Source organism: Falco cherrug, chromosome 4 (assembly GCF_023634085.1).
Source record: "Falco cherrug isolate bFalChe1 chromosome 4, bFalChe1.pri, whole genome shotgun sequence".
In the NCBI taxonomy this organism is placed as follows: domain Eukaryota; kingdom Metazoa; phylum Chordata; class Aves; order Falconiformes; family Falconidae; genus Falco; species Falco cherrug.
In genome coordinates this window covers 28279243-28293948 of record NC_073700.1, presented here as the reverse complement: position 1 = coordinate 28293948, position 14706 = coordinate 28279243, and the positions used below count along the sequence as shown (strand labels likewise).

Sequence of the window (14706 nt, the reverse complement as noted above, 5' to 3'; positions counted from 1 at the left end):
CTGTTGTCTTGAAGATTAAATAAGCTCCAGTTCACCCAGTGTATGAGTAAGAAGGAGCTGACAGGAGAGAAGGGGACGGAGGAAAGCTGAGGGTGATCAGCAAGCAGAAGCCTCTCGAGATGCAAACACATCAGCACACAGCCACACAGCCCCACGCGGAGGAAGAAAAAGCAGCCGAGCCATCCCAGCACTGCCTGGGATCTTGTGTTTGATGTGAGGCTTTCCAGACCCAGGCATCATCCTTGCAGTTTGCTCTCATTAATAGGTTTGCTTGGATTCCAGCTCAGCCCAGCTCATTAGCCACACCACCAAATCCGACACTAATTCTGCATCACTTCTAATGCTACAAATAAATAATAAAATTGCCTCCACGCAGGGGTTGTTTTCTTCCTCTCTCCCCCTAATGCAGGTCTGGTAGCATCTCATGTATCCGTTAATGAAGTCCATTATATCCAGAGTTTCTCAGCAAGTAAAAATTACAGTCATTAGCCAGTGACTGATGAGAGACAGAAACACCATTTCTGCCCGGGCTGGCAGTAACAGTACACCAAGTACAAGTCCCAGCAAGTCGAGCCTTACTCTCCTGTAATATGGTACCCAATGTTCTTCATTAGCATCTCTCTTTTTAATAGAGCAAGACAGCGTCCTGTGGCAGGTCGCAATTACACACAACAATTAATTCGGGGAGAAACAATGACGGGTGTCACAGAGGCATATTTTGCAGTGGGGTTGTCAAAAGGTGAAGTGCAAGATGACTAGGAACATTTTCAAGCCTAAAACCGAAAACAAAACAAGTGGATGCACAAGTGACAGCATGGTAGAGGAGACATGGCTGGTTTCCTTGTACACTGCTTTGTAAATTCTGTTTTAAATAGTAAAGAAACTCAACAATTGTTCTTTTGGTTGTAATACCCCAATGACCAGGACCGGCAGTCTTGGATCAGGACTTCTTGTGCCATTTGCAAACAACACACAAAGCCAGCTTGGCTTCTCCCAGAGCTGCAGTCGCTCTCTTGCTGCCCTTTTGTGAAATCAGGGTTTAATTCTCTGGAATAAGTCTGCTAATAAGGACTCCCAATACACCCATCCTCTGGACAGCGTGTACTCGCTCATCGCTCCCCCAGGGGCTGTGATGGGAGGGGGGACGGGGAAGGGGGGAGAAAAGAAATAATAAATCCGCCTCGCAGAGCACAACATGCAAGAGAAATCTAATACCCCTTCACAGAGTAGTGAGAGTTCGCTGGAAAAGAGGTACTGGTTGCACTGGCCGCGCTCGGTGGAGTGCTGATTTCGGCTGGAGGGCCTCCCGTCCTCTCGCCGCTTGACATATCACGTTCCACGCTCCGTGTTAAGCCTCCCCTGGGAACATTTCCCACGGCACCGAGGACACACGTGTTTGCAATGCTGCTGCTGTCCCAGTGGCCAACAATAGAGAGGGACAATTTGATCTTTATGTAAGGCGGGCAGCCGCGCACGCTGTTCCCCTCTCCTCGGGGATAAGATGTTCAAACCGCGCGGCACAACAAGTAATAACGACCTGAAGGGTTAAACACAATCACTAAACTCCTCAGGCTCGCTGGTGTTACCACTGGGGTGTCGATGGGTGTACCCACACGCCCCGCGGGTCTTGTTCAATGCAAGAAGCGTAACCCAAAAGCCGAACGAGCACTCAACCCCAGACCCGGTGATCTGAACCCCAGAGGAGATCCCTTCTCCTTTTGCAGCCTCAAAGCCCAACGCCAAGACACACGTACGAGCCTGGCATGCAGTGCTCAAACCTTCTTATGGTCTTCTGCACCATGCATTTCTACCAGAGCCCTGTGTGAAAGTGGATGGGGAAGGCTGATCAAACCCTTCCAGCTAAGGATCCCCACACATCCCCACCAGGGACCAAAGCCTAACTGGTACAGGCAGGAAAGTAAGGTTCCTCCATTGGGCAATGCACTCGCTTTGGCTTCCAAGTACATCAGTCTCTGGAAAACAATTGCACGACAAAGCCTCAAAATGAAATTCATTGCTGCTCTCCAGCCTTGGGAATCAAATGAGTAACTCTGCAGTGATTAACACAATGTCCTGGTAAAAATAAACAGGAAAGGGCACTTAATAGGAATGCTTCAGAGTTAAAAATACTGTATCTCGTCTAAGGTCATTCAGTTTTTAATAGGAACAGCCATGTATGCCCCAAGGTGATCTGATCTGGTACTACTCCAGTCCTGTTAAGGGTGCATGCTGTAGTCACAGACGGAGGGATTTTTTTTTTTATCCCAGTTCAAAATCGTTCCTGGGATTCTGTAGATTGAGCATCTGCTGTTGGACTCACCGCAGAAAACACAGCGCTGAAGGAAGAGACAGGAATAGGAACACCTGACTACATGAGGGGATTTGGGGTCCCTCCTCTCTTCACCCAACAAGACTGATGAGGAAGATGCTCAACTTCTTTCTAAAAGGGGCATTTCGATAGCAAAGGAGAGGCTTGAGCCAGAGGAGATCACGCTGAGCACCAGGCAGGCACAGAGCTGATGCTGCAGGAAGGGCAGCAGGCGAAAAAAGTAGGCAGAAGGAGTACTGTAAAGGATCATAAAAGCCGCATGTACATTTTCCTTCCCTGAAAATGTCTTTGTGCTTTTATGGCAAGGAGCTGCTACAATTACAGCTTCTTTTATAACTGAAGCACAAACCAGATAATGAGCAAACCTCCCACCACACAAAGGAGGCGACGAAGGCGTTCTGTGAGCCCTGATGGTCAGGCTTCCCTGCAACAGCCAAAGGCAGAGAAAATTGCTAAAACCCATCTCCATTTCACCCACTTCAGGGGTGTGAGCTGCTCGCAGCCCGCTTTTTCTTTCCAAAAGAGCAAAAAGGATCACACCAAAAATGATTGCGCCTACACAGACAGTGTGTGAAAACCCTTCAGCCAGACAAAGCAGCAGCTTGCACGTCCCAGCCTGCAGAACAAGCGCATGGCTGCATCATCCCTGGTCTGGAGGAAAAAGAGGGAATAAAAAAGGTTTTGCAAGGAAAAAACGCAAGCAAGTATTGCCAAATACAGACGACTTGGTAATGTACTGTGGAGATTCGTGATTTCAGTGACACACAGGAAAATCAAGAGCTCCTGCCAGCCTTCCTCTCCCCGACCCCAACATTCGCTGGGAGATCAGGGGAGTTTGATGAAGCCACATGCAGGTGCAGAAGCCTGCGGCTTCCAGCTTTTCTGGCAACCAAATTCATAATTTTCTAAGAGAGTTGCCCCTCTTCCCTGCACATGAGCAAGCGTGGAGGCTCGGATAGCTTGGCAGGGAAAAGGAAAATCAGGCAGCGGCTTTCTGGATAGGGCTATTTCATCCCAGTCCACAGACCTTCCCCTGGGTTGGGGCCACCTTCCAAAATCAAAACCCTTTGCTCTGAACAGCCAGTGCACCGCTGCTCGCAGCCCTCTGCAACGTATCAACCAAAGCCGCCGCCCAAGCATGCTCTATTGCCCACAGCTCCGGCACTGTAATGCATCAGCACCAGCTTCCAAAAATCGACTATTTCTTCCTGGGTTGGGGTTCAGGAGTTTTAAAGCTTTGTCAGGATACCTTAGAAAGGGGAATGTAAGGGAGCCAACACAGGCAGGCAGCCCTGGGGGGGGAGTGCAGATGCTTGTTTGCTTTAACTGAGACAAGGCTCCTAATATTTACCAGGAACTGGTGTCTGCCAAGTGCTGCTGTGATTGGGCTGCTGAACTATCTGGTTTCACACTCAAGAGGGCAAGGATGTGGGATGCTCCTGCCAAGTCCCACTTCCAGTGACTCGTATCATTGGGAACACAATCTAAGTGGAAAAGAGAAGGAGGGTTTTGCTTTACTGATTTACTAATCTGCTTTACTACTCATTTGCTACTGTCACATGAGCAACTGGAGATAAGTGTCCCCTCAGAGTTCATGAAAGGGGATGAAAATAGAGGAATGGAGGAAGCGTTTTCTTTGGCGTGACAACCCTGTGTGCCACCAGCCTGCTGCAAGCCTGATCCAGCATCCCCACCATGAAACCCCAACGCCTGCCTCTCCATCATGAGTCTCCAGGCATGCAGAAGATGCAATTGCATCATGATGGAAGCCAGGCAATGGTTCTTACGGAAATAACCTCCCAAGAGCAGCCAGCACACTGCGTGTTTCTGCATTTCTTCGTCAAAGCAGCCTATTTTGGGAGATCCCATCCTTCTGGGAACTGGGCAGGCTTCTGCTAAATGGTCTGTGCCATGGCACAGCTGGAGCACACCCAGCTCACATCATGATTGCGGCAGGCACACAACCCAGGAAGCTCCCGCCCGGTGCCTGGACAGCCCGTGTCCCGGGGGAAGCAATGGGTTTCCCTGCTCGGGGCTCCAGCAGCTCCCAGCCCCAGGGCTACACACAAACACTGCCAAAGCCCAGCGCCACGGGGCGGGGGGTGGGGGGGGGGGACACCCACTGTCTTCCACACTTCCCGGTCTGGGTAGATCATACTACCTTCTTTTTTGCCTTCAGCTGCATTTTTTGCCTTGTCCCACAGGATGCAGGTGGTTACAGACTCGCCTTTTCACAGACTAACATCTTTGAGCAGCACCTCATCCGCAGGAGAGTGTTCAGCAGCAGCATGGCACGGTAGGGAAGGAGTGGTACAGGAAAGAGCCTCTCCCTACGTCAAGGGTCTACAAGCTAAGCCTCTGATGCAAATGGAAACAAGACTCTTGGCTTAAACATATTTTTTCATCTTTTAATGTGTATGCTGACTTACTCTAGCAGGGCTCCCAGCAGCCCAGTTTATTTTTAAAACACTAAACCAGAGAAGTTCAGTACATATAACAAACACCCTGGGTTTCCAGAGACGCATTCTGCACAGAAGCTAAAAAACAGGAGGTTGTTTTCTGGGTCAGCTTGGCCATGATCTATAAGGACTGTGAGGTGAGAGACAGATTCTGACCTCAGTTTAGAGAAATGCTGAGCAGGCATATTGCACACTAGCTGGATCCCAAATTCATGCTAAGAACAGGCACGGAAACAGCTCAGCCACCCAAGCACACCCTGCTTTGGCAGGTACCTGTGCTCAAATGATTGCCACTGCCTTGCCTGGAGCCCTGAGGGCTGAGAACTTGCCTGGCTTGACACACAGATGAAGCATCTCAGCTCACAGCTGCTCAGCCAGGCTGGGGCTCTGCGTTTCCCCCCCGCCGCGGGCAGCACAGCCTGCAAGAACATCATAAAAAGACATTGCATAGCTTCTTAAAGCAGATGGAGATGAAACCACCACCACCCCTCGCTGGGAGGCTGCAGGGAAGCAGCGCTGGGATGACCGATGTGGCTTTCCCTCAAGGTGACAGCACTCCTAATTGTGTCGCTCCAGCCAGCAAGCTGGAGGATGCGACCCAGTTTTGGTGCCTGTTATGTGGCTTGCAGCGGTGCTGACACACTGGAAAAGCTAAAATTAGGAGCCAAACAGGCGCAGTGTTACACACCCAGCCAGGACTCGCTCTGTTATGAGATGGCCAGAGAATCGACGCTGTCCGCTCACCACGCGCGTTACAGCATCGCTGCAAAGCCCTCACCGCCTGAGTGGGAAGCATTACCAAGTCACTTGGAATAAAATTGCCACTAAATGCTGTTTGGGGAGGGGGGGAAGCAAATTCTCACTCTTTCTCAGGCATTGTAGGAAATGAAAACGGCTATTGCTGCCTGGTAGAGAGTCCAATTACGAATTATGTGCGTTCTCTCCCTGCACAAAGGATGAAAGGCATCAGAGCTGGTGGTGACATTTTAAGACCGGAGATGTAAGAGCGAATCCGAGCCTCATTGCAAGCCCAGCCTTACCCCAATAAAGAAACACTTTGTGCAGTCAATTGCCTTGCAGCGTAGCTTGAAGCCCTGCTATTGATCTAGCATCTGTTATAAGCAGATAATCATCGTCGCTGTGCCATGGCTTCTACAACGGGATCTAAAAGCACTTTCCAGAAGATGGTTGAGGCTGTTTTTCTGCTCTCACCCGCGGCTGCAGGCAGGCAGAGGTTTGTGGGAAAGCCCATGAAACTCTCGCAGGTTGGCAAATTCTGAAGGTCAGAAAAGATTAAATCACTGGGACTCATTCATCTCCCGACCCTGTAAACTTGAGCTAACCGAGGTGTGCTCGCCACAAGGCTCTGCCTGCTGCTCCAGCCCCAGCCCTTGCACAGCCATCTCATACCCTGCAATTATCATACCCTTTCCCCAGTCAGGTGCTAACACACTGCCCTTAAGCCACTGCTCAATCCTGCCCTTCTGTAAGACAGCGAGAGCTGCTGAAATCCCCCAGCATCAGGCATTTTTGTCTTGTCCCCAAAAGGCTTCTTGGAGTTTGGCTCACTGAGCCTCCCGGCCAGTTCCCAGCAGCCTGGGGAGGTTCTGGGCTAGGCACCTTCCTCTGAGTTTAGCAAGAAGTGGTAAAAGGTAGGTGAAATTGGGCTGCCGGCACCTGCAAAGTTCCCCCTCCTCAGCAGCACAAGCATTTCTGATCCACTTGGCAGATTCCTCCAGTCTCCAAAGAAGGAGAAAAGGATGGGAAATTAAAAATAAATGAACCAAGAGATATACATCCATCAGGAGCCAGGCGTTGTCAGCCCAGGTCCCTGTGCAACTACTTCTTTAATCAAAACCTCATGCAGTTTAAACACTTGACAGAAGTCTAGAACAGAGATCTTGTTACTCTGAACAGGAAAAGCTGCAACCTTGAAAAATAAAATCACATTTGTCTGACGGGGTCTATTTTCTTTAAAATCATGCTAAATTACACTAAGCCCATTCCTAACCGTGACATCTGAGGTTTCACCTCGCAGATTCCGGCGAGATGCATGGGTGTCTCGAGGGGGCCACTCGAGGTGACGGGAGGAGCAAGCTCCTGGGCAGCAGCTGAAGATGTGCCATTTCTAAATCGGTCCACGACACCAGGCATAAATTTTTAAGAGGCTCAAATCAAGAAAAAGATTGCTGATAGATGCGCTCCCCACTTGAAGCTTACTTGCGTGGTGATGGACGTCAGACCACCTGGCTCACAGCTGTGCCACTTGCCCGTTCGCTATTGAGTGTCAGAAACCTTCCAACTTTCTAGAAACTCCCTGTGTGCCAAGGCTCAGCGAGCTCTTTAAAGGCTCCAGCATGCAGGTTATCTGCCCCTCCTCACTTGAAAATGTTTGTCCCTGAGGAGCTGTTATTTAATACTTTCCTTAGTTACCAAGGGATGGGAAGTTTCTCCCATCGTTCTGAGGCTTTCCAAACACAGATGGGATTTATTGAAGTTTCTGCCACTCTGACCTTGTTAATGTTTTATGGCACGGCTCCGGTGACGCGCCTACTCCTCGCTGGATGCCCCTCTACAGCCCCACAGCGGCTCAGGTCTCCCAGCTGCATTGAGCATCTTTGGGGAGTTTTAAGTGACTTCATCCCCCAAACCAGCTCCGCTGCTGCCTTTCGGAGCCTCACCTGCACCCAGCCTCATGCGGGACCACGGCTCCCAGCAGCTCCTTTCATAACAGCCACAGCGGGTGGGAAAGCAGAGACAGCATGAGGAGGAGAGACAAAAAAGAAAAAAGGAAAACATCCAAGAATAGTGCAGGAACACACACAAGCTGTGCCATGGACAACATAACCTGGGAGCAACCTGGGGACAGGCAGGATTTTAATTGGCATGGAGGGGTGGAAGCAGATGGGGTGCGAGCCCTGGGTTTGATGGGGAAACGCAGCAGGCGATGTTCATGGTATCCTCTGGCACATGCCTGCAGGGAGGAGGGTGGGAACTGGGAGTCCCGAGGCCTTTTTTGGAGGGCTTTTCTCCCCTGCGGAGAACAGGAGAGAGCACCAGCACAGCCTGGCTGGAGTCCTGCAAATTGCCCCACTTAGGCTCTGGTCCTCTAAATTGCTCTCCTAACCGAACTGCATAAATCGACCCGATGAGGATCAGGGTTTTCTCCAGAGCCACACTCCCCCACAGCCTCCAGATTTCATGCTTTGTCCCCAAACCCTGCAGGTTCTGCCCCAGTGAAACATGCCCAGGGCTTACCAGGGCAAATGCCTTGCTATGCTCAAGGCCAAGCACCACACGGAGCCAGGGTTTCCCCACCACATATTTATTCAGCGGCACTGCACAGCAAGGACAGCCCGGCGCCAAACTTTGCAAGAGGCAGACCTGGCCAGAGTTCAGCAGAAACGGGGAATTAAGACACTGAACCAAATCAATGCATCCCCACCCAATTTCTACCCAAATCAGGAATTTCACGCACAGGAGGGTTTTTGATCAGGGTCCCACATTACTTATTAAGCACAGAGAGCAGAGAGTGCTTGGCACTGCACAGAAATCCAGTGTTTGCACTAAAGCTTTTGCAAGCCCAAAGTAATTCAGATGCAGAAGCAATCTCAGCTGCCAGGAAGGAACTCAAATAGCAAAAGACAAAGGGAGCCTGTGCAGGGATGCAGAGGAGGAAAGAACTGCTGTCTGGGTGCAGGCAGGGGACGCAGATCACATGGAAGAAAGGATGGGGAGGAGGTAAAGGAAACAGGTCAGGAAAAACTCAGGGATGGCTGGGGCCACTCCTGCTAAAATGCACCTGACAGCGGGGGCTTGCTTACATGCGACAGCCCCCCCTGCTAGAGCCTTCCAGCAATGCCTGGTGTGAGCCACACACCGGGACTGGCAGAGCCTGAAAACGCCAGTCATGTGCTCGGGAGCCTGGACAGAGCAAGCGATGGCCAGAGGCACATGGACTGTGAGAGCCACCCGGGCCGTTAGAGCCGGGGAAACGTCTAGTGCCACGCTCACCTCCCCAGAGCTTCCCACCAACACACCAGCTCAGGTTGCTCACTGCAAACCCATGCAGCGATGCCTTCTGCTCCCAGACGCAGGCCCTGCACGTCTTGCTTGCAGTGCCACCTGCCGCCAACGGCAAAGCTCTTCAGACACTGGAAGGGGACAACAGCAACGCAGAGCAATGAACTTCCTGCTGTTACATCAGCTTTCCCTGTCCTTTAACAGCAGCCAAACTCTTGATCCAAAAACAACGCTATTTCCCAAGCTGCAGGCATCCCACGAGTCGCAGGCGTAGCAGCAGACGCTAATAAAGTACTTTTTTCTTTCCCTTTTATGCAGTTTCTCGCTGGAGCCAGTCTCTCCCCTGAGAGACCACATCCTGAATCTTCTTGTTCATTGATTCTTTATGCTAAATGATGACTCCACTATTGAAATAATGTGGCACATTCTAGTTCGCATTTCAGACACCGTGAGATTTTTTAATAACAAGTTGCATGAAAAATTAGGGAGGCTGCAACAAAGAGCTCCAACAGAGGTTTCCAAAGTGACTCACAGCCAGGAGAGCCTCGCTTTTCCAAAGCCCAGCGTGAGACAATCTCAAGAGCCCCCGCACTCAGAGAGCGCCGAGCCCTCCCCCTCTGGAAAAATAAGGCCTCTATAAGGAGACTTCCCCAGGGTGAGAATCCCTGCAGGGAGGTTTGGCAGGTGGTTTTGGGAATCTTAGCTGAGACAACATCCCATTTCCACGAGTGCTCGCAAGGAGAAGGTTTCACCCCATACCTCAGCCGTGCTGCTGAGGGTGCTTGCAGGGTGGGAGTCACCTGGTGCTGCAGCCCACCTAGGCTCCCTGCTTGGCACATTGGCCCTGCAGTGCTCCAAACCAGGGCCAGCAACGACTCTCACTGCTCTTGCAGGGAGGTAGCAAACCGCAGCGGTGAAGGGCAGCAGAGACTCTTCCAGTCTCGGCTCCCAGAGTGCTACGGCACCCACAGAGACAGCGAGCATCATCCACGCACAGGTATCCTTGCTCCTGCTTAGGGAGGGCTTGCTGCCAGCTCTGCAGCTCTTTGCCAGGCTTTGCAGCATGATGGAGGGGGAATTTCTTCAGGTTAACTTTTGGCTGACTGTTTTTGCTTCTTGTCATCCACACAACCGGCTGCCAACATATTTCAAGGGGAAGCAGCAAGCAACGCATCCAGTGCAGCCCCTTGCCGGGGCTTAATGCCATTTATGCTCAGTCCCAGTGGTGACAAGTGCCTGGCTGCTGGGGTGGGAGGTGCTGCAGGAGGTGGCTGAACGATGGGTTTCATTGCTGTGCCCCCTCTCCCACGCCCAGTTTCTAATTCCTTCTGCATCCCATGCTGGCTCCCGCCTTCACCTCCCCTGTGACACCCATCACAGCCACCCCCAGCGCCAGTTCTCTCTGCAGCACAGCTCCCTGCTCACCCACTTCTAATGCCTAATAACTCGGCACCGCTCGCCCCACCCAGCCCAGCAGATTTTCCCAAAAAGGGGTTTTTCCTCCAGCATGGCCCAAGGGAGATGCCCCTGTAGCTGGGAAAGGAAGGCTAAAAACGACAGGGCAGCCGGCGTGCAGGCAGCTCTTACCATGTTCCAGAAGAGCGGGTTGAAGGCGATGGAGAGGACGGCCACAATGAAGCCAGAGTCGGTCACATCCACATAGCCGAAGAGCCGCGCCATGGCTGTCACATCCACCTGGGGAGGGAGAGCCAGTTACTGGGGGTGCAGGTTCCTGCAGGGGCACTGGGCAATTCATCTCAAACCGAACACTTCAGCTGCCCCCCAAGAGCGGACACATCTTTTAATGGCCCCAAGCAAAGCGCGATGTCAGGGTGCAAAGCCAAAAGGAAGGATGAGGGCTCCTCCAAGCCATCACCCCCCACACCTGAGGGGCACCAGGCTCTCGGGGAGCCCCACGTTTGCAGCAGTGCCCAGAAGGACAGAGGCACTGCAAGGACACTGCTGCTGTGAGGACAAGCACCAGTCCTACAGGGCAGCTGCCAACCCAAGCAGCGTTTCCAAGCTGCAGGCAAGGGAGCATCGTTTCACAGCGCTTCGGCATCCCCGGGGAACGAGGACGTCCCAGGGATGCTGGTCTGCATGAAAACTCCAAGCAAGAAACTGTGTCAGCCTCAAGTTTGCCTTCCATAAAGTAAGTGATGCAAACCCCCTCCACAGTGAGGGCTGCAAGGGTTTCCTGTCGTACTTAATGACAACAAATAGCCTTAAAGCTCAGTTTTCTCCCCTTTCTCCTTTTAAGAAAGAGGTATTTTTCCCAGGATGGCTCCCTGACATTGTCAGCGTTTTTACGTGCAATAAACCATGCTGCTTCTCCCTCCCCGCCCCCTCTCCCTGCAGTGGTATTTGGATGAAACACAGCCAGTGCCTTTTTTTTTTTTCCCAAAAAACTTTGAAAAACAAAAGACAAAATAGCCCAGCCCAAGCCCTTCCCTCTCTTGAATCAGAATCAAGACAACACTCAGACGTAGAGGCCTTTTGCTTCCTAAACACAGCTGTGTTTGCAAGTCCTTTGGATGCCAGGGGACAGGAAAGGCTCAAACAGGCATCAGCTCCACCTTGCCTGTCCGGGACAGAAATTCCCACCGGCTCTTCACAAGTTCTTCAAAGCAACCAGAGCCTCAGTGGGATTCATGGAGAGGGGCTGCTAAACGCAGCACCTCTCGTAGCCAAAAGCAAAGGCCCTGGGAACGGCTCCCGCACTGTCCCGGGGCATGTCCAGCCGCTCCAGGTGCCTCCTGCACAGCTGCCACTGCCCGCGGTGCAAAGCACAAGAGCAAAGGCCGTGCTGCCCCAGGGACACGGGGGGATCCTCACAGGGGTCACGGCTGCCTTCAAACTGCTACCACCCCAGCTCCCACGGGCTCCTCCATCCAAGCCCTTGGGACACGGGTGCTGGTAAGGAATGATGGGAACAGCCCCTCGGGCCTGATCCTGACCCACCTTCCCCTACTGCCACCCTCCCCAGTCTCTCCTCCCCTCCCTTCATACCCGAGCAGCCCTTCGCCATCAGACCTCGCCTCTTCAGACCCAGCACAGTCAAGACACAACCCGGGCACCCAGACAGCCTCTGGCGCCGGGGCCGAACTGTCTGGTCTCGCTTCAATTGCAATCCCGTGGGACCAGGACAGCTTCTTTCCTCTCATTTTGTACGGTGCTGAGCACACCGCCAGCACAGGCTGAACAAAAGCTTCTTGACCTACTAACTCCTGGCTGGCAACAACCTTAACATTGCACTCCTTTTCTTCTCCTCAACAACCAAATTCGCTGCTGCCAGCGGGAGGCAGATTGGCCTGTGCCTACTATATGCTTTTAGGGATAAAGGGGGGCCCATTAGGATGAGCTGTCTTGGCAAGCTGCTGGGACAGCCACGTAACAGGCACAGAACATTCAACTTTGCCCCGTCCTCCCTGGCGGGTGAGCAATAATGGTGGCAAACACCACCTGCTTGCCTGCAGCCCCAACGTCAGGGAAGGCGAGAGCTGCACAGGCCCAGGGGAGAGCTGAGGGGCTGCACAGACAGGTGGGTGGGAGCTGGATGGGCACCCCGAGGAGAGTTGCAGGGGCACCCGGGTGGGAGCTGCAAGGACAGCCAGGTGGGAGCTGCACGGACAGCCAGGTGGGAGCTGCATGGGCACCCCGGGGAGAGCTGCAGGGGCATCCAGGGGAGAGCTGCAGGGGCACCTGGGTGGGAGCTGCATGGGCACCCCGGGGAGAGCTGCATGGGCACCCAGGTGGGAGCTGCACAGACAGCTTGGTAGGAGCTGCCCGGGCATCCTGGGTAGAGCTGCATGGGCACCCGGGTGGGAGCTGCAGGGGCACCTGAGCAGGAGCTGCAGGGGCACCCGGGGTGGGAGCTGCAGGGGCTACACGGACAGCCAGGTGGGAGCTGCAAGGGGCACCCAGGCAAGCTGGTGGCAGCACCCATGGGCCTCCGTGCGGTGCCGGCGGCGCCCTGCCGTGTCCCAGAGCCAGCCATCGTGGCTCGGGTGGAAAATGTGCCGGGGAGGGCAGCGGGTCCCTCGGGCCCCGAGCGGGCACCTGCAGGCACAGCCGGGGGGGCGGCCACCAGCGCTGCGCAGCCCCGCCAAGGCACCGGGAGAGGCCGGGGCTGGGGGGATCCGGCCCCGGGCCGCCCCCCGCTGCCGAGCGGCAGCGCCCCGGGCCGGGCCCTTCCCCGGGGCCGCCCCGAGCCCGGCGCTCCCCGCCCGCCCCCCGGCCCCGCCGGTACCTGGCCGTACTCCAGGCCGCCCAGCCCTTCGCAGCACTCCCGCGGGAAGGGCCGGCCCCCGCCCGCCTCCGCCGCCCGCCGCCCCGCGCCCGGCCCGGGCCGCCCCGCCATGGGTTGGGGCCGGGGGCCCGGGGTCGCCCCGCCGCCGCCGCCTCCCCCCGCCCGAGGCCGGCCGAGCGCGGAGCCCCGCGGTGGCGCTGCCGGGAAGCCTGGGCCCGCCTCCGCCGGCAGGGCCGCGGCGCGGCGCGGGGGGAGCGGGGCCTGGCGGCCGGGCCTAGCGCGCCCCCGGGAAGCACTGACCTCGCCGCGGGCCCGGCCGGCTCCGTCGCGGGCTGCGCGAGTGTGTCCGGCCGCGGCGGCGGGGGGGCGGCCCGTGCTGCCGGCGCCTGGACTTCGGCCCTGCCGGTGAAGCAACCGGGCCGCGGCGCGGGGCGGCCCCCCCTCCCCGCGGCGGGCGGGACGGGCCCCCGGGCCGGGGATGCGCCCCACCGGGCGGCTGGCGGGGCCGAGCGGGGCTGGCGGCGGACAGCCCGGAGGGGGCAGTGGGCGCGAAACAGGGGGCTGCAGGGCAGAGACCCGGCCCTGCCTGTGCCCCTGCCTGGCCCCGGACCCCTGCCTGTCCTCCTGCCTGCCTGGCCCAGCCCCCCCTACTTGTCTCTGTCCCCCTGCCAGTCCTCCTGCCTGTCCTCCTGCCTGCCTCCCCTGCCTGCCCCCGCTGCCTGGCCCTGGCCCCCTGCCTGCCTCCCCTGCCTGTCCTCCTGCCTGCCTCCCCTGCCTGGCCCTGGCCCCCTGCCTGGCCCTGGTCCCCCTCATTGTCTCTGTCCCCCTGCTGGGCCCCGTCCCCCTGCCTGTCCCCCCTGCCTGTCCTCCTACCTGGCCCCAACTCCCTGCCTGGCCCCAGCCCCTCTGCCTGTTCCCATCCTCCTGCCTGACCCCCTGCCTGGCCCCGGCCCTCCTAATTTTCTCTGTCCCCCTGCCTGTCCCTGTCCCCCCTACCTGTCCCCCTGCCAGTCCCTGTCTCTCTGCCCGTGCTGCCCGTGTTCAGTGCTCGCACCAGGGCCAGAGGGAGGGAAACGGCACCAGTGGCTTTCTGGTGCTGGAAAGGCTGTGGAAATTAAATGTTGCTTGCCCAGTATTACTCACTCCAGGGAAAAATGTAAAGCCATCAAGTCTGGATGTATTTTAAGGACAATTCATTGCAGCCTACTCCCTTCAGCAGGTGTAGTATTTATTTTTATTGCTGTTATTATTACTACTAATATTTCTCTTCTTCACTCCTTTCAAAGATGTTTCTGGTTGATGCACATCGTGGGCGGCAGTCCTCGCCCTGCCTGTGCATAGGAAATCAGGTAGCACCATTGCTGCAGACCTCTGAGGGTCCCTGCATGGACCATCTGCTTTTGCAGACCCTCCTTTGAGGGGAAATAAATTTTCTTCAGAAAGGAGTTTGATGTGAGGGAAGCCTCATGAATAAGCTGCAAGTGTCCCTCCCAGAGGTCTCACGGGAGTGTCTGAGTGCTCCTGCCCTGGCAGGCACCAAAAATGTGCGTGAGTGATGGCTCACGCAAAGCCCTCCCCAGTAAAATGCCATCCTTGGAGGATGCACTTCAGCAGACCCAGGGGGGCCCAGCTACAGCTCTCAGCTC

General features: G+C 55.2%; 1 protein-coding gene across 3 annotated transcripts in view; it reads right to left on the bottom strand.

The window, feature by feature from the left end:
• PEMT (phosphatidylethanolamine N-methyltransferase) overlaps window positions 1–13516 on the bottom strand; it is a 43514-nt gene extending 29998 nt beyond the window's left edge. For 2 of the 3 annotated variants that reach the window (XM_055708729.1, XM_055708728.1), the window contains exons 1-2: window positions 13361–13516; window positions 10399–10506 (exon numbers count right to left, since the gene is read on the bottom strand). In XM_055708729.1, the coding sequence (XP_055564704.1) occupies window positions 10399–10491 (93 nt within the window). In that variant the 5' untranslated portion in view covers window positions 10492–10506; window positions 13361–13516. Of the gene's footprint in view, window positions 1–10398; window positions 10507–13060; window positions 13215–13360 lie in introns of those variants that run through there. The other variant, XM_055708730.1, reaches the window with a different exon arrangement.
• Window positions 13517–14706: the final 1190 nt, after the last annotated feature.